This window comes from Pseudorasbora parva, chromosome 3, assembly GCF_024679245.1.
Source record: "Pseudorasbora parva isolate DD20220531a chromosome 3, ASM2467924v1, whole genome shotgun sequence".
NCBI classification, from domain to species: Eukaryota; Metazoa; Chordata; class Actinopteri; order Cypriniformes; family Gobionidae; genus Pseudorasbora; species Pseudorasbora parva.
In genome coordinates, this window is record NC_090174.1 from 30,962,652 (window position 1) to 30,988,152 (window position 25,501).

Genomic DNA, 25,501 nt, shown 5'->3' on the forward strand with positions numbered 1-25,501 from the left:
CATTCAAATGCGCTAACGGTTACTCTATTGTTGTTCTATGTATAACGTTACACTAGTCTGACGTGCAAAACCGTTTTGCTTGCTACTGCTAAGGTTTAGTCGCATACAATAGTCCATAAACCGAATCATGTCCTCATAAACTGCGAGTAAAGACACACAAATGTTGACAGGCCACAAAATACAGTACATACCACAGAGACGGACGTCCTGCTGTTGCTGTTTCTCCTGTTCAATTTATTTCAGCCTTCGGATCATTATCTGTATTAGCTGAGATCGATAGCAAGGGTTTCTCCACACTTGAGGACGTCATCGCTTTGCGCACTCGCCACTACGATACGCCTCCAGGCGCTCGTTTTTTTTCCGGAAAGATTCGGTACAGCCCATATTTATTTTATAAATATAATACAACTAAAGACTTTTCGGAGATATGAAGGAGGCAATACTACTCTAGAGGTACTCAAGATTGACATGTGATTGACTGAAACTGAGTGTTTCACCCCCCCCTTTAACCCTTAAAGACCGAGCTAGCCGCCCGTGGCTAAAAATAACTACCGTTCTAAAATGTTTAATAACTTTTAAACCGCAAATCCAATCTGTATGCTGTAAACTGCACCATAAAGAGGAGAATCCATGGGTATAATATGTCTCGCGATTGATCATTCAGAGGCTCCATAGTCAGCGTGGATGCATCATCAAAATATGCAGCATTGATTTGTCTGGGAAACACACGTGGGTTGTTCCCCTGAGTTTTTTTATTAGTCCCACCCCCCTGTGCCCAGATTCGTTGAAACTTTCATAATTCAACCAATAAACACAGTGTTTGGTCTTTTGAACCACGAATCACGTTTCTCTGAAAAATGAACGTGGGTGAGAATTTGCATGCATCATGAAACCAAACAGAAATAAACGCGTGCAAAGCGCTCTCTCTCTCACACTGTAAAAAATTATTTAGAAAAATTTGAGTTCATTAAAATAAAAATTTTGAGTTAATACAATAAACATTTTTTGAGATTAGACAACCTTTATTAAAATATTATTAAAAGATTTTTTAAGCATATTGGGTAATTGTGTGTGTTTTATTTCTGATGACGCAGTGAAACATGCCAAATTGTGCTATTTTCATGATTCATCAAATTTTTTATGTGGTTCAGATACAAAAATATTTTGAGTTTCTATTTATTAAACAAATTTCCTTCATTGTATCAACTCATTTTTTTTTATTTCAATAAACTCAAAATTTTAAGGCAACCAGGTTACTTACTTTTTTAAGTTAAACCAACAAAAAACAACAATAATTTTTTTACAGTGCAGAGCACAGTCAGTATATTCCTCTATTTGTATGTAGTTAGTGTTTTACACAATTTTCACTTTTATATTTTCCTCAATTTGTGTTTGAGAAGATTATGTGCAGAGAAGTTGAAATGTCTGTTTATGAAAATAGTAGCCACATGTAAAAGTAGCCTCAGTATATTTTATTTCACGGTTTGTTGTCACAACTTGATGTATTGTTTGCGTTTGTTTTTCATGTTCAAATTAAAATATATTTCTCTGAAGAAAAATGTTTGTTTCAATGTTGTTATTATATAACAATCTTTCTATTTACTTTATTGCTTGAACTTTTTAGGACACATTATCAGTAAATAAAATACACCTGTTTTCACTCAAAAACCTAGAAATGCCTAATGTTATAATAAATGGTTATAACTTGCTGAGGGATTGTTACGTACACAACATTTAATCTGGAAGTGTAAAACAACCAAGTCTAACTTTCTAAAGGAAAAAATCCAAACTTCACGAAGTTCTGTTTGAGTTCCTAGTAAAAACATCAAATTTTTGCTGCCATTTTTCTTGAAATTATATTAATTTAATCCATTCTCAGAATAAATAAATGTAAAATTGGGACATCAAATGAGCTAGATGGAAACTTCAGGTTCTCCTGTTTAAAATAATATATAGCACTTGATGCTAACTGCTAGAATGGGGGAGAAAAACAAAGAAAAGTAGAGGCACATCAGGTGCCCCAAAAATGTTCTAGTTCTTTAAGGGTTAATAAAAAGATATTTTAATGCATGTTAGATGACAGCTAAAGTAATCTAAATGTAAAAAATCAGATAAATGATTGATAAATCAACTGAAACTGATTAATAAAAAAAAAAAATTATATCACCAAAAAACTGATTTAGTACCAATATATTGCATGTCCAGAAAAAATCGTTGAGGCTAAATCAAAATTCCTTTCTCTTGCTACCTAAATTCAAGCACAGTCTAGACCAGCAGATGACATTTATAATGGCCCTTGAGTTGCTAAAGTAGCCACTTAGAGTTGATAAAGTACTTAAAAGTGCATCAAGATGGGCAAAAATGATTGTCTATATAAAAAAATTCATATTTGATAAAAAAAGTATATTTATTATTCAACAAAATGTTTAAAAAAACATTTAATTTGCGTGCTTATGCAGTGTTTTACATGCAGTGAGTGGGTGCACTAAAAGTTGCTGGACTAAGTAGTCTTACTGTGCTAATACTGTCAAATACACACAAGGTAAATATATATAAACACAATCGGTTATGTCTATGTAATGAAGTTCGTAGATGGGAAGGAAGGAGGCGGGAACCGGCGAACGTTTCACAAACATTTATTTAAAATAAATAAACAAAATGAAAGTAAAACCGCGGGCAGCCCCTCACGGACGACTGCCCGCAAACACACAAAATAAAACGTGGGCAGCCCCTCACGGACGACTGCCCACAAACACATAATAACACGTAAAACAAAACATAACATAAAATCCAGGCCTGGTCCTCTCTCGTCTTCCGCAGCTCTTGTTCCTCCTTTTATGCTCCCGTCACATGGCCGCGAGACGAGACCGGTGTGCCACGTAGCTGGCACTTGTCAACATTAATCACCGGCCCGCTCTCGCGGTCCCTCGCCCCGCTGCCTGTCACACCACATACCCCCATCGCCCCTCGCAGGCCGGGGGGCACTCCCGAGACTGCGCTCTACTCCCCCCCCCCCCTCTCCCGGCGATCACGGCGGCCGCGGCACCTGGGGGTAAGGACAGAGAGGCGAGACCGGTGTGCCACTCAGCTGGCACTTGTCAACATTAATCACCGGCCCGCTCTCGCGGTCCCTCGCCCCGCTGCCTGTCACACCACAGTCTAAAGTGAAAGTAAAATTGTGTGTCTGTATATAAGATTCAAGCAGGTCTTAAATTGACAGCAGTGCTCATGAACAATTGTCCTTAAAGTGACAGTTCACCTCTAAAATTATGTTAATAAAACAACAAAAGACAAAGAGAAAAATCACTCACTGCTCTTGAATCAACGTTTATTGTTTATTGAAGACCATGCCGTTTTAATTTAGTTTAGTTTAGCCTACATTTTTTTATTAAATTTCATACTTAAATTCTACTGTATATCTCTGAACTGCCACTGTAAATCTTTATATACAGCTCTGAAAAAAATTAAGATACCACTGCAAAATTATCAGTTTCTCTGGTTTTACTATTTATAGGTATGTGTTTGGGTAAAATTTACATTTTAGTTTCATTATCTAAACAACTGACAACATTTTCCTAAATTCCAAATAAAAATATTGTAATTGAAATCAATATTTGGTGGAATAACCCTGATTTTGAGTCATAGCTTTCATGCATCTTGATCTGGTGGTCCTCCATCCACACCTTGATTGACCTGGCTGTGTGGCATGGACCATTGTCCTGCTGGAAAAAACAGTCCTCAGAGTTGGGGAACATTGTCAGAGCAGAAGGAAGCAAGTTTTCTTCCAGGACAACCTTGTACGTGGTTTAATTCATGCGTCCTTCACAAAGACAAATCTGCCTAATTCCAGCCTTGCTGAAGTACCCCCAGATCATCACCAATCTTCCACCAAATTTCACAGTGGATGCGATACACTGTGGCTTGTAGGCCTCTCCAGGCCTCCGTCTAACCATTAGACGACTAGATGTTGGACAAAGCTGAAAATTGGACTCCATTGGGATTCCAATTGAGAATCCCAATGGAGAATTCCAATTCCAACTTACTCCATTGGGATTGGAGTAAGAAGATGACCTTACTCCAATCCTCTACAGTCCAATCCTTATGGTCTCTTGCAAACCTCAGACTGGCTCTTCTTAGCTGCTTTGCATGACTTTGCCTGCCCATAGGGCCCTGTTTCAAACCGTCCTTGTCGTGCACTTCAGCCCAGCTGCCAACATTCAAATGAGTTGGTGGTCATTCCGGTCAGTGAAGAGTTGTTTTCACCCTCTGCCGGTCTGTAGCTTTGTTGTTCTTAATGTCAGTTCTCCAGGGTGAAGCTAGGCCACAGCCTCACTGTCAAGCAGTTCCAGAGACTGCTGGGTCTCATGGCAGCAGCATCCAACGTGATTCCGTTCGGCCATCTCCACAGGAAACTTCTACAGTGGTGGCTGAAGACCAAGGGGTTTTCCCCAAAGGGGAATCCTTTTCGTATGATCAGGGTAACGCGCAGATGCCCTTGTTCCTTCGTCATATGGAAGAAGCCTTGGTTTCTGTCCCTTTGGCCAGTACCGGGAGCATCATTTTGTCGGAAAACTCTTTCAACAGATGCCTCCTTCACTGGCTGGGGCGCAGTCATGGAAGGCCGCTTTGTGGGAGGTCCATGAGAGAAACGGCATTCTTCCTGGAACATCAACTACCTGGAAATGCTGGTGGTCTATAAAGCTCTAAGGAGCTTTTTCCTGGACCTCCGCGGCCACCATGTCCTGATACGATTCGGACAATATGGCCGTAGTATCGTATCTAAATCATCGGGGGGGCCTGGTCGCACCCTCTGTGCAGATTGGCACATCAGGTCCTCCTGTGGTCCCAAGGGAAACTGTAATCCCTCAGGGAGATTCCAGGGGACCAAAACCAGGAAGCAGACATCCTGCCGAGGCAGGGGCTGAGCCCCGGGGAGTAGCGGCTCCACGCCGGTGGAAGTGGATCTATTCGCGTCTCGAGAGACGTCCCACTGTCCACTGTGGTTCCCGTTGGCCTTGGATGCCTGACCTTACTTAGCTCCAGAGCTCCTTCCACCAGGAGACTATACAGCCTGAAGTGAAATGTGTTTTCCACTTGGTGTAGAGAGCATGAGGTGAACCCAGTTAACTGCCCGGTGGCTTCAGTGCTTGAGTTCCTCCAAGATCGCTTCCCCGCCGGGCTTACCCCATCCACACTTAAGGTGTACGTGGCTGCCATTGGGGCTTTCCACTCATCTATAGGTGATGGACCATTGGGGAGGCATCAGTTGGTTGTACGGTTCCTCCGTGGGGCGCAAAGGATGAGGCCTGTGGCTCATTCCAGAGCCCCAATCTGGGACCTGGCAGTAGTGCTCGAGGGGTTGGCCAAGGGGCATGGCTTCCTCGGTTGCCCTTCTTTCTGGAGCCTCTTTAAAGGAGATCTGCGAAGCGGCCAGGTGGGCCACTGGATGACAGTGCGAGTTCCCTCGAGAAGGGAACGTCTCGGGTTATGACTATAACCCATGTTCCCTGAGAGGGAACGAGACACTGCGTCTTGTCACCACACCCATTGCCAGAGTGTTTGTTCATTGCAGTAAAGCTATCTGTGCTTGTGCCCTTTGTACCTTCCGGGTATGACGTCACACACTACGTCATGACGCAACACCAATCAAGATTGGACTTTTTTCATTCACGCTTCAGACGCGTCACACTGGGTGTGTACCCCAGTGTCTCGTTCCCTCTCAGGAAACATGGGTTATAGTCATAACCCGAGGTGTTTTTCCAAGTCTTTTAAGTCAAATAAAGAAAGCAATAAAGAAAGTATTGCGATAAAAACATTTTCTCCTTAACCTCTTTCTGTTCCTGTCGCCTAAGAATAGAATAGCAAAAAACCTATCTGAATCAAAACCCAGGGTTAAAAACCGAGGACTAACCGTGGACTAACTGTATTGTTGCATCCCTATTGTATACCCATGCGGGTGGGTGGAGTTCGCTATGCAATTTCCACAGGCCCATGGTATTGTTTTGCCATTGGCTTGTTTTGTAGAACTCGAAAGTGAGGCTTCTAAGTGAAAACCCCATTCTGTGAGTCAATGACATAACATCTCCATTCCCTTCTTCAGGGAACAAGGGTTACATACATAACCAAGACATTTTTTCTACAATCCATGAGGCTTTGCATGAATTATGGGAGTAACTCCCATTAAACTGTAAACAATCAGTAAGAAGTCTGCTCTATGAATGCAAAACTGGGTACAATGGCCCTCATTTATCAATCTTGCGTAAAAACGGACGCATATGTTGGCGTAAGATTATGCTTACACTCCTCTCACCGCCTGATTTATGAAGCTGTATGCACCTCTGTAATCCAGGTGTACGCAATTCTTGCCCTTGATAAATGCTGCGGCTGAAAACGATTATCATTAGAATAACACACCCTTATATATTCAAGTCTCTGCCTCACACCGCCCTCATTTTCCAGATTCCAGATCCAGATTTGACTTACAAGGGAGGGGCGTGCTAATGAGCAGGTGCAGGTCATTATTGTTCTGGTTAGTGTGATCCTTGTGAGGGAGTGACAGTGCAGCCTGGGAGAAAACTAAGGCCCCGTCTACACGAAGCCAGAGCTTTATTATTCAATCTTTTTTTTTTCCTCGTTTCAAGAAATATCTGCGTCAACACGAGAGCTATGAAAACGACTCAAAACGATGTAGTATGTATGCCAGGCCAGTGTGTGGCACTGTAATTTTCCCACAGAAATACACTAAAAACGGAGAAGAAGAGTTATGGATAGAAGCAATGGTTGGAAGTGAGGCACAAGCTCACGTAAAATAACAATAAATACATATGTGCTATTTAACAGATGTGTTTTAACACCTACACCTACCCCGAACCTAAACATACCCTTACCATAATGCAAATACGGTAATTAAATGACGCGATATTGATGTGCACATGCCCAGTGCCCGTAGTTGTATCCCTTAACTCTTTCACAGTGCTGGACGTAGTGTGATGACATCACCGTTTTGCAAAATATAAGGATTGGCTGTACACACGAAAACGGAAGATTGTCATTTTCAGATTTATCCACCCGTGGGACCCGGTTTCAAAACATATCGGATTCATGCTTCCAACGCTGATACGGTACAAAATTTATACATATACAGCTAAACGTGTCTCCGTGTGGACGGGGCCTAAAACATTTTAGAGGCTGTTTGCACGTCAACTTTTTATTCGTTCTAGCCCTTAATTAACACAACAACAGTGTGTTGGCCTGTAAACGCAAATTTTTGTTTCGTTGAAAGTGCAAGTTTTACAAAAATGTATTTATATTATCTCTGTGTAATCTACAAAAACACAAATTTGTGAACACGGTGTTAAGTCTATAAATGCATAGTTCTTTACAAAGTGACCTTGCATTCACAGTTATTTTCGCAGATCTATGTGAACAGGGATTGTTTCGACAACATTGTTGTCTACTTGAAAAATGCCAAGGAAAATTAAGTAAAAGTACCCTTAGTGTATTCTAGTGAATTATTCATAGGATATATTGTAAATTAAATATGGAGAGGAGTCCACAAATGCTCAGCATATGTTGTCATTTTCATACTGTTACAGCAGAATAAAAAAAGATAATCAGGAGGAAAAGAATACGGCGACTAAAAAGAGGTCTGCTACAGATATTCTTGCTACGTTATTTTCCTGACGTCTGAAATCAGACATGAAGGAAATTTTATAGCTCATTCAGTCAAACTGACAGATAAGGATTATTTGTCTTTTTGAGTGGAACTTCCCCAAACCGGAAGTGCCTCTCATAATCTAAAATGCAGTAGGCTCATCAGAAAAAAGGTGGATAAAGGAGGATCTTGAGAGGCGTGCTAATGCTGGGTGATATCCAGATGTTGTGCATCCGTTGGAACAAATTAGCTGCCTTTCCAATGCGTTGGTTTACGTCTGGCTCTGCATCATCATCCTGTGTGATCACACTGCCCAAGTATGTAAACTGCTCTATATCAGTGAGCGGCTGGTTGCCAATGGTGATTGCCGTCATGAGAGCTTGGTCTTCCCCGCACATTTACATCACTTGGGTGTATTTGATGTTGATCCGCAGCTTGATCTTGATTGCAAATCTTTTTAACCTGGTGGCAAGTTGCTGTAGTAGCTAGAAGTGTGATATCATCTGCAAAGTCCAGATCGGCCAACCTTGTCTAGTCTTTCCATGAAATGTCACAGTCATTTTCACTTATTGTGTTCCACTTGATGAGCAGGAACAGCAAGGGTGACAAAATGCACCCTTGCCTGATGCCCGTCATGACAAAAAAGATCTTAGATGTTCTTGTGTCGGTTTGCAAGCAACACCTTGGGTTACAGTTATGATTTAGATTTGCGGGAGTGGTGAACGCTGTCGAATGCTTTCTCAAAGTCAATGTACTTGACCATGAGAGGATGTTGAAATTCAGTACACTGTTCATACAATACAGGTTGCACAGAGAGAAGATTTGTTCTGTGCGGGACCAACTGTGCTGGAATCCTGCTTACTCTTTAACCATCTCTCAGAGCCTTGTGCAAAAGGCGTTTCCTGGCAATGACATTTACGTGATTGTATAACACTAGTTCTTCAAGAATCTGGAATTTTCGCATTGCCGCTCTTCAATTTTTTTGAAGACTCAATCATCAACTGTGATTGTGTCTGTTTTCACTTCCAGTTCAGGGGAGAAATCCCTGGGGTAAAAAAAGTGCTCTTTTTCTCGGAAATGCTCAACCCAGTGCTGGACTTGCTCTTCTTTTGTCAGCAACATATTCTCATTCTTATCTCTGATGGTTGCATTGATATTGCTTCAGTCAGTTCTTTACACAATCCGGTACAGTATTTTCATGTCATTCTTTAGCACTGCTCACTAAGGACGTTTCATGTGCCTTAACTAGCAGTTTTCCAAGGATGACTTATTTAAGTTAATTTCACGAGTTCACACTTACATATAATTTATAGAGAGTAAATTTAAATGCGTATTTGGCGTGCTGTCCTGGGCCCGAACACAGAGGACCCTGCATATGTAAGTGGTTTAGAACTAAAAAGAGCAAAATGTGGAGAAGTGGTGGTGGAGGAATGCTGATAAACTGTCAACAAAATGGAGGTAAGACGGCTGTGTTTATATATATATATATATATATATATATATATATATATATATATATATATATATATACACCTCTTTTGTTGATTAGCTGAGTACTCTCCTCCTGCGTCAATTATTTTATCGAGCTCCTCCCGAACCTTGTTTAATAAAACATCATTTAAAAAAATATTTAAATGAATAAATTATAATAAATATATTAAAAATCTAAATAAAGAAATATTATGGGCCTTAGAGTCAAAAAGATTGAGAATCACTCATCTATATGCACAGCCTAAGAATAATAGTTTCACAAAGAATGGAGACATCTCAGTAGGTTACATGCATCAATGACCAAAGGAAGGCAGTTCATGGGGCAGCATAAAAACACATGCACAACACATCTTTTACAGCTGTATTCCCTTTCAGGTACTCTGCGAACTTTCAGTCAGAGCAGATGTGTCCTGCTCCAGGTGATACATCAGCCTCATCTTAAAGAACACTGGAGGCCACAATCCATTAAAAACATCCCTGGGGGCTCTGACCTCACCTACTGGAGAAGCTTCATTTCACAGCCCTCCATATGCATTTCAGATTTAGCCAGGCCTCCCCATGGTTTACAGTGTTCTCTATCCCTGTTGTTTTTCTTTAAGTGAGCTCTTGATTCTGTAGCGTCGGTAAGGCCACTTGTCATGATACAGAGTACACCTGTAATGTCCCCCTGCGTACCGCAAAACACATAAATCACTTCAAAGAGCAGCTTCCCTACCATTCTCATAAACAGAGTCGGGCTCTGATTTATATCTCTTTCCACAGACCTCTTTCTGTTCCGAAGTCCTACAACAACAAGCATCTTCCAACATTGTACCTGTGGTCTTGCATCCAATCCAAATAAACCATCTTGTCAGATTAATTATACGTGTAAAATAGAGAAGTTGAAGGAGGCTGAAATTTTGATTGACAAGTTAAATATAAATTTTATATTAGAAAAAAATAAATTCTAAAAGGATGCCTGATATTATAATACCATGTGTTATGCTCCTCTTCACAAGCATGAAATAAACTAAACGAAATAAACTTCTTTAACTATATTGTGCAGAACTTTAAAAAATACATAATAATACTGACACTATGTAATCAAAGACGATGAGACAGCTATGTAATTTAACAGAATAATATATTGTATTGTGCATATAACAGAAATGTACGGAAGCTTATTGCATTCACTAGAGAAAAAAAAATCTACTCTGTTTTTCTGAATTAATGACTTAATTATCTCAGAATTATGAGATAATTTTTCATGAATAAATTTTTTTTGCTCTGTTTTTCTGAATTAATGACTTAATTATCTCAGAATTATGAGATAATTTTTCATGAATAATTTTTTTTTGCTCTGTTTTTCTGAATTAATGACTTAATTATCTCAGAATTATGAGATAATTTTTCATAAATAAAAAATGTTTTGCTCTGTTTTTCTGAATTAATGAGATCCCTCAAAATCCAGCCAAGAGCTCTATTTTAGCTGGATTGCATGGAAGTAAACATGTGCCGCCTTTCAAATTTAATCCGGATTTATTTTACTTTGGGTTTGAGACATTGTCTTTAAGTAATAAAAATTGTATTGTTTTTAGTGCATCAACTTTGTGCAGACAGCTCATGACAGCAGAAAAGAACATACTGATCTGCTTGACATTGCTATTGCACTCCATGGGGATCCAGTATTTTTAACAATTGCCTGATTGTCTCTTGTGTCACCACGTAGCCAGCCTGAATGCATTTCAGATGCATAATCTTAACACGATCACATAGTAATGTGTATCAATAGTACGAGTGTGAAATCGTGTCTAATGTATATCGTCTGGAATGTATATTGTGTGGAATGTTTACTGAGATAATGCACGTGCTACACAGTCTTTCGCGTGCATGCATATGACATGCTCTTGAGTAGGTTGGGGATGGTGGGATGGGGGGTTCGTACGTATAATATGCCATAAAGTGCGTATCATAAGCACGTGAAAAACTGTGTACCATATGCACACCAAAACTCATTTTAGCGTATACGTCCCACAAGATTGCACACTTATTTATACTACTATTTATACGAATTTTCATGAGATCGGCTGTCTGCACAAATTTGAAAGGCGGGACATGTTTACTTCCATGCAATCCAGCTAAAATAGATATAATTCTGAGATAATTAAGTCATTAATTCAGAAAAACAGAGCAAAAAAAAAAAATATTCATGAAAAATTATCTCATAATTCTGAGATAATTAAGTCATTAATTCAGAAAAACAGCAAAAAAATGTATTCATGAAAAATTATCTCATAATTCTGAGATAATTAAGTCATTAATTCAGAAAAACAGAGTAGATTTTTTTTCTCAAGTGAATGCAATAAGCTTCCGTAGAAATGCATATCTTCTATATCTTCATATTTTCTACACATTCTTTGTCATTTTTTAACACTTTAATGAATGACAGAATGCTCCATTCTGAATTTAAGCAAAATTGCATTTAAATGTTAAAAAGTCACCATGAAACTGAAGTAGTGAAAGATCTTTTCTTTCATAATGTGATGTACATTTGAGTGTAATATAGGGAGGGGCTTGTTTCTGCCTATCAGTTGTCGACTGGATTTTTAAATCCGAGTGTTGAACTCTAAAATGGAGGCAGGTGAATGCGAGCTTGGCCTTTGATTGGAGAAAGACATTATGTGTCATCAGAAAGTTATGACATTTTGATTTTAAAAAATCACAATGACAAAAAAGTTAAAAAAAAATACAAAATGTAAATATGCAAGGATAATTCATTCAAAACTAGTTTAACAAGATGCGTAAAAAAATTGTTAGGTGGAATTTCCATTTCATGCTGACTTTTACATAGAGAATATATATTGAAGTTTTTTAAATTACACTATTATTGGGAAGTAGGAGACACTCCTACTAGAGTTCAGGTGGCTAAACCTAAGAAATCTGTCCCAGAGACCACTGGATTAACATGGCAATAGTCTACTCTGCAGTACCTGGATAGGAGATGCTGAATGTAGTCTATTTGTTTGTATTACCTCCTAGTTCCTTCACATTCAGTATCGCATTTTCAAATGGCACTGCCTTGATGCTGAAACCTGTGGAAGAAAACATGTTGATTTTAAAATTTGCACAAACTTTGTGTGTATATAAATTTCACAATTCTCATGTCTAAGTATGGGTATCGTTAATGATTTAACGGTATTACTACTCTTATCAATACTGTTTATCGGTCCGGTACTTTAACGGTATTCTTATCGGTACTTTTTGAGATTTAATATATATATATATATATATATATATATATATATATATATATATATATACATACATACACACACACACACAATTAACAAAGATACACATTATAAAGGCCTACACAGTGCTTAATTTCAGGAAGAATTCTAGTAATCAAATGTAAAAAAACGCTACATAGTTTATCATAGATACCCTAAATTAATGCTTATTAAAGTTGAAGTTATTAATTCAAGAGCTTTTGAGTGATTTTCTCTTTGCATTTGGTTGTTTAATTCGCAGTAATTCGTCAGCATGTTTATTTACACCGCTGCCTCTTTAAGATAGATTTGCAGATCTATAGGCGACTTTGGCAGATGCACTACATTTTCTCCCAACTATATCCATAATAACTACGTTCATTTTAGACAAAAATTGTGTTGTGTTTAAGAGACTCTCCAAGCCGGTCATTTTGACATGGATTATTGTGTACATTTGATCGTTTAGATGCGAGTGTGAAACCGAAAGTGTAATTTGCTCGTCTCGTTGCGGGCTGTTTCAGAGCGCGCGCCGACTTGGGAACAATCTCTTGCACACATTTTTGTGCTTTTAATCGCTCTTTTTATTATTAAACGCATCCCACAATTTACCAACAGTAGCTAGACTGTATTTTACAACAATCACTGATCGTGCTGATTCTGTTATTGCGTTTGAGTTTTAGGGAGAAATTACAGCGTTGCTGCAAAGGGAAGTTGCGCTAAACATAAATATTATAATTATAATCTTTGGAAGCCAAAATCTAAAATAAAATCAGACTATCACAGATCTAAAGTGTAACCAGGCTATGTCTCTCTCTCTCTCTCTCTCTCTCTCTCTCTCTCTCTCTCTCTCTCTCTCTCTCTCTCTCTCTCTCTCTCTCTCTCTCTCTCTCTCGTCTTGTGTATTTTCAAAAGTACCAACAGCAGAACCAATAATGTCCGAGCTTATCGATACAACGGTCTTTCAAAATTCACCCCCGGGGCCCGTTTAATACCGGGTTTCGGTACCCATCCCTACTCATGTCTAATTTCATTACCACAGCAAAAACTACTAGCCTAACCAATATAAGGTTCAAATATGATTAAAGACAATATCAATACGTTTCACACATTACAAATTATACATTTCTGAATTTATGATTTATAGAAATATTTTTAACCACTATTTTTAAAGTCCTCATGAAATCAAAATTGACCCTATTTACTTTGTTAGCACATATTACTAGCCTGGATGCCAGCCGAACTTAGCCCCGCCCACAACATTTTTAGGTTGGGCAGTTCGGTCTGGCATTGCTCCATAGAGGAGTAATTATCTCCGAACAGAAACTGTTCGGACCAATGAAATCATCAGGGCGGGCTTTAGACGATGATGGACAGATGATCAACAGTAACGTAATCATGCACGTCATCAAAGGAGCTTGGATTATATTTACTCGAATCCTAAACGGAGAGCTTGTTTGCATTCACCTTTACAATTTCTCTCAGAGATGATGATCATGTTGGGTAACACTGCATGAAAACCCTGGAATACGGGATTATCCGGGCATGGTAAACTCCTGTGTAATTTGAGGTTTACCGGACGTATGTGGGAAAAAGCGGATCAGAGTAACACGGAACAGTATATTTCAAGATACACCCGGAAACCTCACATATGCGGACATATACAGGCATCCGTGAAATTTCACGGAAATATACAGCTGAAACACTGCTGGGTGCTAGGACTGGTGACTGTTAGGTGTGAAGAAGGCCTTTCAAATGTTAATGACACTGAGGTGCTAGCTGTTCTCAGAGGGAGGGGTGGCAGGGGAGGACTTCAGGATTGAGGAATATGACTCTTAATCAAAGTTTTTATAAAAACACTACAAAATAAACACCCCTAAGATATAGTCACAAAAACTTTAAATTAAGAAATTGAATGGAACAAATAAAGGAAAATTAACCAACCATTTTAGAACAACCCACATTTATTGTGAAGTTTTACAAAATGCAGTTAATAACAATAACATTTAATAAAAAGGAATGTACATTAATATGAAATAATGAAAACATGGCTTTAAAAACACACAAAAAAACCCAGATATGCTCAAAATAAAATTAAAGGAATAAAAAGAAGGTCGTTGGAAATCGCATTGGGCTAAATCTCAAACATTGTGCAAATGGGAATTATGGCTGATACCTTTTCTTTTGTTTGACTTAACTGCACAATGTATGTACTTAGTACACATCTCCCTGCAATACGTTCCACAGGTAGGAACGCTGCTGCACAATCAGTCTGTGTCCCATACCTCCACAGGGTTCCCAAAGAAACATCTGTCTGGATGAGGGTGCAACCACGAAACCTTTGCAACAACATGGCGTATAGGACGTGTGTTAGTTTTTAACACTGATTATAAGAAATCTCTTAATGACTCCAGCAAGCAGCTCTGCATTTGGGTCGAGGACTGGTTCGTCCAAGAATTTGTATTTCTCTCCACGCCTCTCTTTTTAAAAAACCCAGGTCTTTTTTTACCAAGGTCTCTAATGACTGAGTTAGTTTGGGGTACAGATATTCCTTGCCATTGAAGCTTATCATCTTTTTGGACAGACAGCATATTCAGTGAAGTTGTCGTACTGGTATTGCAACAAAATTTTAGTTGGCTGTAGGGTCAACAATGTTGGCAGATCAATATTATAGTTTATAGAATTAAATAAGACCTAATTAATTTATTTTATTTGTATATTTAGTTGAATAACGTTGATCATAAATTTAGTGTCCCCAACTGAGTAAGCCAAAGGCCACAGTGGCAAACCCAGGAGACACCAATCAACACTGAGAATATTTCCAATGAGCCATCAGTTGTCTGAGGCATAGCAGCAGTGCAGTGATGGCATTGTCGGAAATGTTGAACAATGCTTGCCAGGTTAAAAGCATTATTGCTAATAGCTTTACAAGTAATAAAGCAGAGCTGTCTCTATTGTCATTATCTTCTTGAGGTTTGTCATCTTTAAAATCCAAATGTTCACTGTGCTGACCATCTGTAAAGACGTGTTGCTCTTCATGGTCACTGTCATCATCTGAAGACGTTTCACTGAGCTCCAAGGAAAGCCTTCTTCTTCTTCTTCTTCAAAAAAAAAAAAAAAAAAGACATTTGTTAGAGTTTTTTTTTTTTTTTTAGAAAAAATTAATAGAAGTGTAACAATACACATCTGTCTGTGTGCATCAATTTAAATGTAAGGAGCCTTGCCTTCAGATCTGCCGAATCTTGGTTCTCATGTAAATGCTTGGTTTCTTCAAATATGCAGAAATCAACTTGCTCTTGGTCTCCAATGTCCTCTGTAACAATTAAAGAACAATACAACGATTTTAGCTACACACAAATTTACATACACAAGCTAAATACAAAGATTTAGTTTAAACAGTGAAACATCACAACACCAATTGATTAATGGCTGGAGCTATGCATTTGTCTAGCATTATCTTAAAGTTAGCAGCTTTTTACTAAAATCCCTTAGAATCACATATCATGCACTTTACAGTACAGTGTACAGGTCATGATGGGCCATAGAAATGTTAATGGACCATTCGTAATAGTTTATCCAAATAACTTTAGTTATTGTTATGAATGGCCCATCATGATTTAAATGTTCAGGAAATACAGCTATGACCAAATTTGTAATAAATAAAAGTTACAATGTATTAACAAGACTTATGCCTATACTGGAAAAAAACAAGCAAATCACTATTGTGTCAACTCTAACCAAAGCAGATCATAAACATCAGTGTAATGTTGCACGACATCAGTAAATATATAAACCAACTGCTGATGATCACTATTTTATTTTACTTGTCATTTGGTTTTACATTAAAAAAAAATGTTCAGTAACTTACCAAAATGAATACCAGCATCATCCCAGTCCACAGGTCTCATTTCGTCTGGATGAAGTTCATCACATGCACTCACTTCCAGCTCTGTGTTGTGATTTGTCTCAGCTGTAATCGCTCCATTGTGAAAAAAAAAACTTTTTTTTGTGAAGATAAAAATATGCATGTGAAACATTCTCGTTGCAGTGGTGGCAAAACCGCCGAGCTCTCTTTCTCGTATTATTATCAACAGGTGGTTGTCCTTCCATGTTGATAGATAATTATGTCCGGCATTATATTTTTTCACCAAATTAAAGATACACCTGCGACGCGTCATACCGAGGGCGTGGTTTGAGTGGGGATTAGCAAGCAAACAACACGCGCCAAAGAGGGGGCGGTTTGAGGTTTGAAATCAACCACTCACAATACAGGTGGGGACGGAGGCGCACCCAATAGTAGTGTATTGTTTCATGCGCGCGAAAGTTGAAACCTCCGCATTGTTTCCGGAAGGACAGAGAACTGATAGTTGTTTTTTTTTGTGGTGTTTGGTTGAGATTTGGAATCGATCATTTTCGACAGATTTAATATGGAGAGTAAAAGGAACCTTAGTTTTTCTACTCCACTGAACAGAGGAGGACAAGCAGCCTCAAGCCCAGTTACTTTGAATGCCTTTATGAAGCAGCTGATCTCCGGCCAGAGTGCTATATCTCGTCAGCTTACTACTTTAATATCTGCACAACATGAACGGGCTGATCTTCTCCAAGAGGCTCTCCAGCGACTTTATTCTCTCGAGCAAAAGTATAAGCAGCACGGACTAACTTACAGGAAGAGCCTAACAGCACTGTGAAAAGATTTAAAAGGGCACGTAACGTGAGGTAAGTTCAGTTATTGTTATATAATGTGCCTGTAAACCAAAGTTGGCTTACAATTAACGTTAGCCTGATAACGTTATGTGTTTTGTCTCCAGCGGTTACTTTGATGGCCATCTTATTCAAACTTGAAAATATTGTGGTTCTTGCAGATTGTGAATACGTTTAAACGCATTTTAATTTCAAACTTTACAGGAATCTGTAAGGTGCCTTTGTGTGAAACCCAATTCAGAGAACAGCCCACACAAATACGATCCACAAACTGGGTAAGACTGCTTATTGTATACTGTAAATGTTAGGTTAACCTACTACTAACGTCATATGGATTTGAAATGCCAAAACCGAATTTCATTAATTATAACTGCAACTTTTCCCCCCAGAATAGTCATCACACAACCTCGCTTTGACCACTTTCCTTTGAAGAATTAAGTACAACTTTTACAGATGTTGACCCTGAATGTGTAAAAGGTAATCTTAAAGATTGTATTATTTTTTAAAGTAATTTTATATTAATATTTACCATGTGTGCTTTGTTTTGCTTACTTTTATTGGTATTACAATAATTAATGATTTATTCAGCAGGTTGCAAGACATATTGAGACACCACGGAGGAAGTAGTCTTTGGCTCAGCCTGAAAACGCCCAAAAAAAGACACACTATGAAGAACATGGCAAAGAACCGTCAAAGAAAGTGAAGGGTAAGTTAAGAAACTTGCTAAGCATTTATTTTCTCTTTAGGAGATATGATTTTGTCAATATTGTAATTAAACTTATACATTAAACCCAATACTTTGATCAAATCTGAGTGTGACAACCATACTCTTTAGTGAATAATGCAAATTGCATGTAAACTGGAGTGAAGAGTTCTGCTCCTGTCATGTGAGCACCTTCCTGCGATTAAGACCGTACTCTTAGAATACATAGTTGCATTATTGTTGCACATGTAAACACAGTCTGTGTTTTAGTGGTTAAATTACTGTCATGTTTTGCAGTTGCTGGAGACCAGGTCCAGGTTGTACAAGCTAACGCAGAAAGAGACCTGTGAGAGACCGCAACAATAGAGCAGATGTCTGATAAAGATGATGCTGTTGTTGATGGAAGGCCAGTGTGGATGGTGAGGTCTCCACCAAACAGAACTACGGTTGTCTGCGCTCTGCCAAGTGCCACGAACCAGACTAGAGGCTGACCCATGCTACACGTCACATCATCAGTGCATCATTATAATGTATTTTTACAATGCTCTTTGGAAATGTTTTCACTTATATATATTGTTTACTTAGAACATATATTATATGCATTTTTTTTTCTCTTATTTCTTTACATCGCTGTCCTTTAAATAGAATTTGCTCACTTTTTTTTCCCCATTCATTTTATAATATGTTTACAATGCTCTTTGGGAGTTTTTTTTTTTCCACTTATTTTTATTGTTTACTTAGAACATCTATGTATATTATATAACCTTTTTTTATAACATTCTGGTTCTAATTTTATGTTTAAATTTTTGCATTGTCTCATTTTATAATGTTACATTTTAGATACACTGTGTATTTATTTCTTTATATCGCCAACTTTTAATATGTTGTGTTAATTTTATTTTTCATGCCTTTTTTACCCTTTCATTTTAACTTATGTTTATTTTATATAGTTATATTTATATTGTTTATTTGTTCCTTTTAAATGCCTTTATTTTTGTATTTTTTGTTCTTTACATTTTCATCCCTTTTAAATACATTTTGTTCACTTGTTTTTGTTTAGCCATTCTATTCTTTTGCTTGTTTAAAATGCTCTTGATAATGTTTTATGTACCTCAATAAATATTCCATATTTTCCTAAATTGTTTTTTGTGTGTATTTTTCCTTTGGGGGGAGAGGGGGGTGGGGTTTATGGTGTATGAGCAGTATCTGCATAGCTGACCTATAACCAATCAAATCACTAAGCTATAAGGCCTTGGGTGGGCTAAGTTTTAAAAGTAACCAATAAAATCACTTTACTGGGTTTTCAATGTGCCCTGTCCTCCAATAGCAGTTTGGGTTTTGGGAGTGGTTTTAAAAGAACAACCAATCCAGTTTGAGTTAAAGGGCCAATAAGGGGATGGGAGGCAAAGCTGCTCAGAGGTGTGAAAATGTCTCCTGAAAAAACCTGATGGGATTAATTGCCATGGCAACAAATGGCTGTAGCATGGAAGTATACGGCCACAACATACATCCGATTTGGTATCATTCCGGATGTATACGGATATATACAGATCCATGGAATTTGACCTATCCGGCCAGTATACTCCCGGATTCTTCCGAATTTCAGCAGTGTATACAGGAGTATACGGGTCCGGATACACCTTTTTTCATGCAGTGTAAGTACTCTTTTTTTACAACACCGGCAAAGATTGTTTATTCCAGCGCGTGTGCAGACAGGATTGTAAGTTTTTACAACAAAATCCACCAACTACTAGCCCTAAACAATAGCTTCTTGGGGGGTTCTCCGGGGGAAAAATGGTGTTTGGGGGGTAAAATGTGTGTTATTTTGGCAAGGTTGCCTGCTAAAATTCGCACTCATGGGTCTATATATCACATAATAGTCACACCAACCCTTGGACATAGAAAACAACCGCGGAAAAAAACGCGGACTTGGCAACAGTGCATTTGAGCTCTGTCTGTTGACATTTGACAATGCGTTGCTTCGTTGCTCTGATTGGTTTGCTCCATTGGGCTGCGATTATGAGGCGTGTCAACCGAACCAGGAAAAAACAGTTTCAGACTCATATTCTGACTAGAATTAAGTATGACCACGTCAGGCTAACATATTACAGGTCTTAGAGTGAACAATTAATCCGTGCAATTTAATACAAAGAAAAACAATAGTTTGTCGTGGTAATCTTTAATCAAAATTTGAAAATTAACTTCCGGTCTGGAAACGGAGTTCCTTCATAGTTCCTTCAGTTTGACGGTTTAAGTTTGAAAATGCGTAACCACTCCCCTTCATCTGTAAGTCTGCTATGAGCGCTAGATGGAGAGGAGGAGGGCTGAAGTAAAACCCTGCCCTCTGTTCAATATTCCGTTTCACTTGAACATCACAGCACTATAGAAAACTCACTTGCTACTTCCGGTTAACTGGGACTTTAAGACTCCCCTCCCCCACACCTGTGGGATGTTTGCGGTTTATACATTTATAAAAAATTATCTTTGTCTAAACCTAAAGTAATTTTGACAAACTATATATCATTTGAACACTTTTAGACTCTAATTTGGTGACTGGCCGCCCAAAAAAATCTTACTGAAAGTGTTCTTGTTTTAAATATCAACCTTTGGCACAGAACTAGTTCAGATATTAGAGTTGAACATATTTTGTAAAATATATATTTTATATAAAATTGTAAATGCTCATAAACTTTTTTTTAAACTTTACTTTTACAATTCCTTTTTACTTCTACAAGAATCTATGATGTTTTGCCTTTATAAAGATACCAAACTTAAGTCTGTGCTCTGAAGTGTTCAATATTTTTTAACAATTGAAGCTGGAAAAGTAATTTTCATGTCTATGCTCAAAAAGTGGGATAGACAGTTTATAGGTTAAACAATTTTTCACACTTGATTGTCACTTGCGTGCACGAGCACCGTTTTGCCTATGGTTTTGGGCATTTGCCCGAAAGAGATCAAGTGTTTATCTTTGAGTTAGAAGTGGAACCTATACTCAATAACTGTCATCTACCATTTCCTAGTTTGTCATCTAGTGTGTGAAGAGGTATCATTCTAGCTGACTTTTGTGGGTAACTAAAAAGTATTGTCACTTTTTTCACCTCTCGTAATTAATTTGTTCTGGTTACTTGGGAAAGGTAGGGAGAGAGTGCCTTTTTATTTTGTGTAATATTTTCTCCTGTTTTTTGGTTAGGGAGGACGCTCAGGGAAGTTTATGTTGTTGATTTTCATCTTTGTTTTTGTGCAGGGCAGGTAGCTCTTTTAAAACCTTCCGTTTTGTTTATTGTTTTAGGCCATACTCTCTCCTGAAGATTTATTCCCACGGTTTTGTTAAGCTTTTGGTAATATGTAGAAAATAAATACAATTACTTTTACTTAAAGTGGTGTTGTTTTCATTCTGAGACTGAGGTTGAAGTGTGTTTTCCACATTTTTCTTGTTTATTTACATCACTATGTTTTTTTCCAGGTAATACCTTTGCTTTTCACTTGTTATCTTCCCTCCTGGCCCATAGACTCAGAGGGGCATGTAACATGCATTTATAAGTGACAATAATCATGCATTTTGGTGATTTGCTAGTTATTGTTTTTTTAAACCAGGCTCTTGTCCGTCAGGCAAGTAAAATTCTCTTTCACTTGTCCCTTCAAAAAATCCACTTGTCCCGGACAAGCGTTAATGTCAAGCCCTGTAAGTAATCATTTGCATGGGTGTACCAAAACAATTGCAACTTGTTCATATAAATGAGAATCTGCCTTTTTGATGTGCACAAGTGACGATTGAACAGGTAGTTATTCATTTCAATTCTGATTTGAGAAATGTACCTAAGCGCCTGAGAAAATAAGTGAAATAAGTGAAATAAGTGGGGGAAAAAGCTCCTCTTTACATTTACAAAGGGTATTTCCCTTTCGGGGAACTCGAGCTGCGTCGAAACGCTGTGAGAACGCCTCTGCGTTAATGCGTCGTGAAGCGCCTGTAGAACCATTCCATCGGAAAAAAGATTGATCGTCGGCGTGATGACGTCATCGACCGGAAGCTATAAAGCATCCGTGAAAACAAACAGGAACTAGCTTCTGAGCCTTCAGCAAGCGATCTGTGTGAACCTGTCTGTCTATTTGGTGTTTTTGTCTGTCTATTGAAGAGTTTTTCCACCCTTTTTGTTAAATATTTCATATATATTAACAAAACAAAGAGAAAATAAAATAGATAGAGAATTATGGCGAGTGAAAGCAGTTTTAAGAGGTGTGTTCATCCCTGCCCACGTTACATCACGAGTGGGGATACACACTCTCTTTGTGTAGCCTGCTTGGGAGCGCAGCATGCCCAGGCAGCCCTCGAGGGGGCTGCTTGCGAGCATTGTGAAAAGTTACCGCTGAGAACGCTGCGCTCCCGCCGGGCACTCTTTGAGGAGGGTGCCTCGGCTCGTGTTCCCCGCGGCTCTGGTCCCGCTGCCGCCGAGGCGGAGCGGAGGCTGCAGTCGTGGGGATCACAATTGGATGTTGCAGACGGGTTAGAGACGGGCGCTGCCTTATCTCTGCCCTCACCTGCACCATCCAGCGGCTCTTCTCGGGGCATGGAAGCACGCATGGCGGTTTCTTCCCCCCCGAGAGAGTCGCCGGTGCTTCAATTGTCCAGCTCTGAGGAGGTGGACATTGAAAGCATCGAGACTGAAGACTCGCCACTTCAGTCCCCTGCATGCGAGGAGCTCGTTGAGGTTCTGACGCGAGCTGTGGCCAGGCTTAACATCGACTGGCCAGCTGAGAGATATGAGGCAGGAAGAAAGCGTGTAAGCAAGCTAGATGAAACATTCCTGCCTTCTCGCGCTTCAGAACCTCAGCGACGGGGCCTGCCGTTCTTCCATGATTTGCACACTGAGGTGGCAAGATCATGGAAGAGACCGGCATCGTATCGTGTTTTCAGCCCGCAGACTTCGGTCTACAGTAACATCGCCGGGCTGAAACAGTACGGTTATGGGGCGATGCCAAAGGTTGAAGAGACGCTCGCGAGCCATCTTTTGCCTTCCTCGGCATCGTCCCTTAAGGCCCCGACTTTGCCCACCAGACCGCTTAAAACAACGTCGGCGCTGGTGGGCAAAGCGTACTCGGCAGCGGGTCAATCCCTGCTGAGGGATTTGGACAGTAGTGATGTCGTGGGGGGAGATATAGTAGCCGAACTACGTACATCTGCGGATTTAGCTCTCCGGGCCACCAAAGAGACGGCCAGATGTGTTGGCCGCTCTATGGCAGCCTTGGTGGCCACGGAGAGGCATTTATGGCTAAACCCCACTGACATCAAGGAGAGGGAGAAAGCTTTCCTGCTTGATGCGCCGCTTTCTCCTGGAGGCCTCTTCGGTGACGCAGTTCACACTGTCACCGAGAGGTTCCAGGAGTCGAAAAAGCAAGCTGCGGCGCTCAAGCAGTTCCTCCCTCTCCGTGTCCAGGTCCCTGGGGCTGCTGCTGACATCAAGCAGCCCAAACCGAGTACGAGCGCCTCGCACAGGGCAAAACAGAAGCAGAGCGTCGCTACCCGAACTCCCCCTCAGCGCGGGGACGAGGGGCGGCGCTCTCAGACGAGGCCTTCGAGGGGCAGGGCTGATCTGAGGACAGTCCTGATCGCCAAGAAGGCCTCGTCGAAGCGCTCCTGACGCCAGAAGTGTCAGGACGCTGAGGGTGGTTCCCCCCGTAGGGAAACGGTGTTTTCCCCTGCCAACGGTACCCGTTTCCCTGCGGCACCCTCTGGGGGCCGCGCTGCCAACCCCGCCGCAATGCCGGGGCGCAGTCGGTCTCCGTGGGCCACCCGATGGTGGTCCGCGCCCCCTTCGGGGGGCCCCCGAGCAGTCAAGTCAGTCATTCCCTGCCGGTCTGCCGCTTCAGGGCACTGTGCTTGTTGCTCAAAGTACACCAGAGGCCAGCCTCGAGAGGCTGGTTCCCTTAGTAGATTTTCTAGACGAGTGGAAACGTCTATCAAATATATCTCATTGGGTCCTGCAGATAATCGAAAGGGGGTACGCCATTCAATTCAAAAGTCGGCCACCTCCTTTCAGCGGTGTCCTACCTACAGAGGTGGGCCCGGAGCAGGCTCTGGTAATGGCACAGGAAGTACAGACACTCCTGCAAAAAGGGGCTATAGAGAGGGTTCCCCCTCCCAGCAGGGAGTCTGGGTTTTACAGCCGTTACTTCATCATGCCGAAGAAGGATGGGGGCTTACGCCCGATATTAGATCTGCGTCTACTAAATCGCTCGGTGGCCAAGCTCAAGTTCAAGATGCTCACACTCAGACAGATTGTGTCGCAGATCAAACTAGAGGATTGGTTTGTCACCATAGACCTCAAAGATGCGTATTTTCATGTCTCCATCCTTCCACATCACAGGAAGTTCCTCAGGTTTGCCTTCGGGGGAGAGGCATACCAATATCGAGTACTTCCTTTTGGTCTAGCACTGTCACCCCGCACATTCACCAAGTGTGTGGATGCAGCTCTGGCGCCGTTGCGTCTGCAGGGCATCCGCATACTGAATTATATCGACGACTGGCTGATTCTAGCGAATACAGAGCAGATGGCGGTTCAGCATCGAGATGCTGTTCTCGCGCATATGTCGAAGTTGGGGTTGAGGCTGAACGCCAAGAAGAGTGTGCTTTCTCCGGCTCAAAGAACCGGGGGCTCATGTTCGTCGCGTAACGCTAACGACAGATGCCTCTCTCACGGGCTGGGGGGCGACCATGAGTGGGGTCATCCCAGGGTCTATGGCAGGAACATCAGCGGCACTGGCACATAAATCGGCTAGAGATGCTTGCAGTGTTTCTTGCATTGAAACAGTTCCTGCCCGACCTCAGGGGCCACCATGTGCTAGTCAGGTCAGACAACACATCGGTGGTCGCCTATATAAATCATCAGGGGGGTCTGAGGTCCCGTCCGTTGGACAAATTGGCACATCGGATTCTCCTGTGGGCCCAAGGGAAATTGCTGTCAATCAGAGCAGTATATATCCCGGGGGTCCTGAATCAGGAAGCAGACAGCCTGTCGAGGCAGGGGCCGAGGCCCGGGGAATGGAGACTCCACCCAGAGGTGGTGGAGCTCCTGTGGAAGGTTTATGGGAGAGCAGAAATAGACCTATTTGCTTCGGCGGAGAATTCTCACTGCCCGCAGTGGTTTTCTCTGACCCATTCAGCCCCGCTGGGGTTGGATGCCATGGTACAGGTGTGGCCGAGGCTACCCCTGTACGCCTTCCCCCCGATTGTCTTGCTTCCAGGAGTTCTGGAGAGGGTACACCGGGACGGGGCCCAGGTACTTCTAGTGGCTCCGTACTGGCCGACCAGAGTGTGGTTTTCGGACCTAATATCTCTCCTGGAAGGCTCTCCGATGGAGATTCCGACCAGGAGGGATCTACTCTCTCAGGCGGGCGGGAGATTCCTGCACCCACGCCCGGAGATGTGGAAACTATGGGCCTGGCCTCTGAGGGGGCTAGGCTCATAGAGGAAGGTTTCTCGGCCGAGGTCGTTCACTCCAGAGCTCCATCCACGAGGAAGCTGTACGCTCTGAAATGGAAACTTTTCTCAGCATGGTGCAGAGAACGCCAGTGGGACCCAGTTAACTGCCCAGCTGGTACAGTGCTGGAGTTCCTGCAGGCAAGGTTCTCGGCAGGGTTGACCCCCTCCACAATAAAGGTGTATGTGGCGGCCTTGGGTGCCTTCCACGTCCCTTTGGGTGGAGTGTCTTT

The 25,501-nt window shown here is 40.9% G+C and overlaps 1 protein-coding gene and 2 long non-coding RNA genes across 6 annotated transcripts in view; 1 reads left to right on the forward strand and 2 right to left on the reverse strand.

Moving 5' to 3' along the window:
• Positions 1-25,501, reverse strand: part of arl15a (ADP-ribosylation factor-like 15a) — a 265,660-nt gene that overhangs the window by 160,974 nt on the left and 79,185 nt on the right. For 2 of the 3 annotated variants that reach the window (XM_067438410.1, XM_067438408.1), the window contains exon 3: positions 12,157-12,216. The exons of the other annotated variant lie outside the window; for it this stretch is intronic. In XM_067438410.1, the coding sequence (XP_067294511.1) occupies positions 12,157-12,216 (60 nt within the window). The remainder of the gene's footprint in view (positions 1-12,156; positions 12,217-25,501) is intronic. 3 annotated transcript variants of the gene reach the window in all.
• LOC137071892 (uncharacterized) lies at positions 14,932-17,466 on the reverse strand. 2 transcript variants are annotated; one of them, XR_010904538.1, is made up of 3 exons: positions 16,259-17,466; positions 15,615-15,703; positions 14,932-15,482 (listed from the first exon to the last, which is right to left on the reverse strand). It is a non-coding gene; the product is annotated as an uncharacterized lncRNA (long non-coding RNA). The 2 variants fall into 2 exon arrangements; XR_010904537.1 differs by having other exon boundaries at positions 14,932-15,488.
• On the forward strand, positions 17,231-18,703 carry LOC137071891 (uncharacterized). Its single transcript, XR_010904536.1, has 4 exons — positions 17,231-17,366; positions 17,481-17,568; positions 17,680-17,797; positions 18,092-18,703. It is a non-coding gene; the product is annotated as an uncharacterized lncRNA (long non-coding RNA).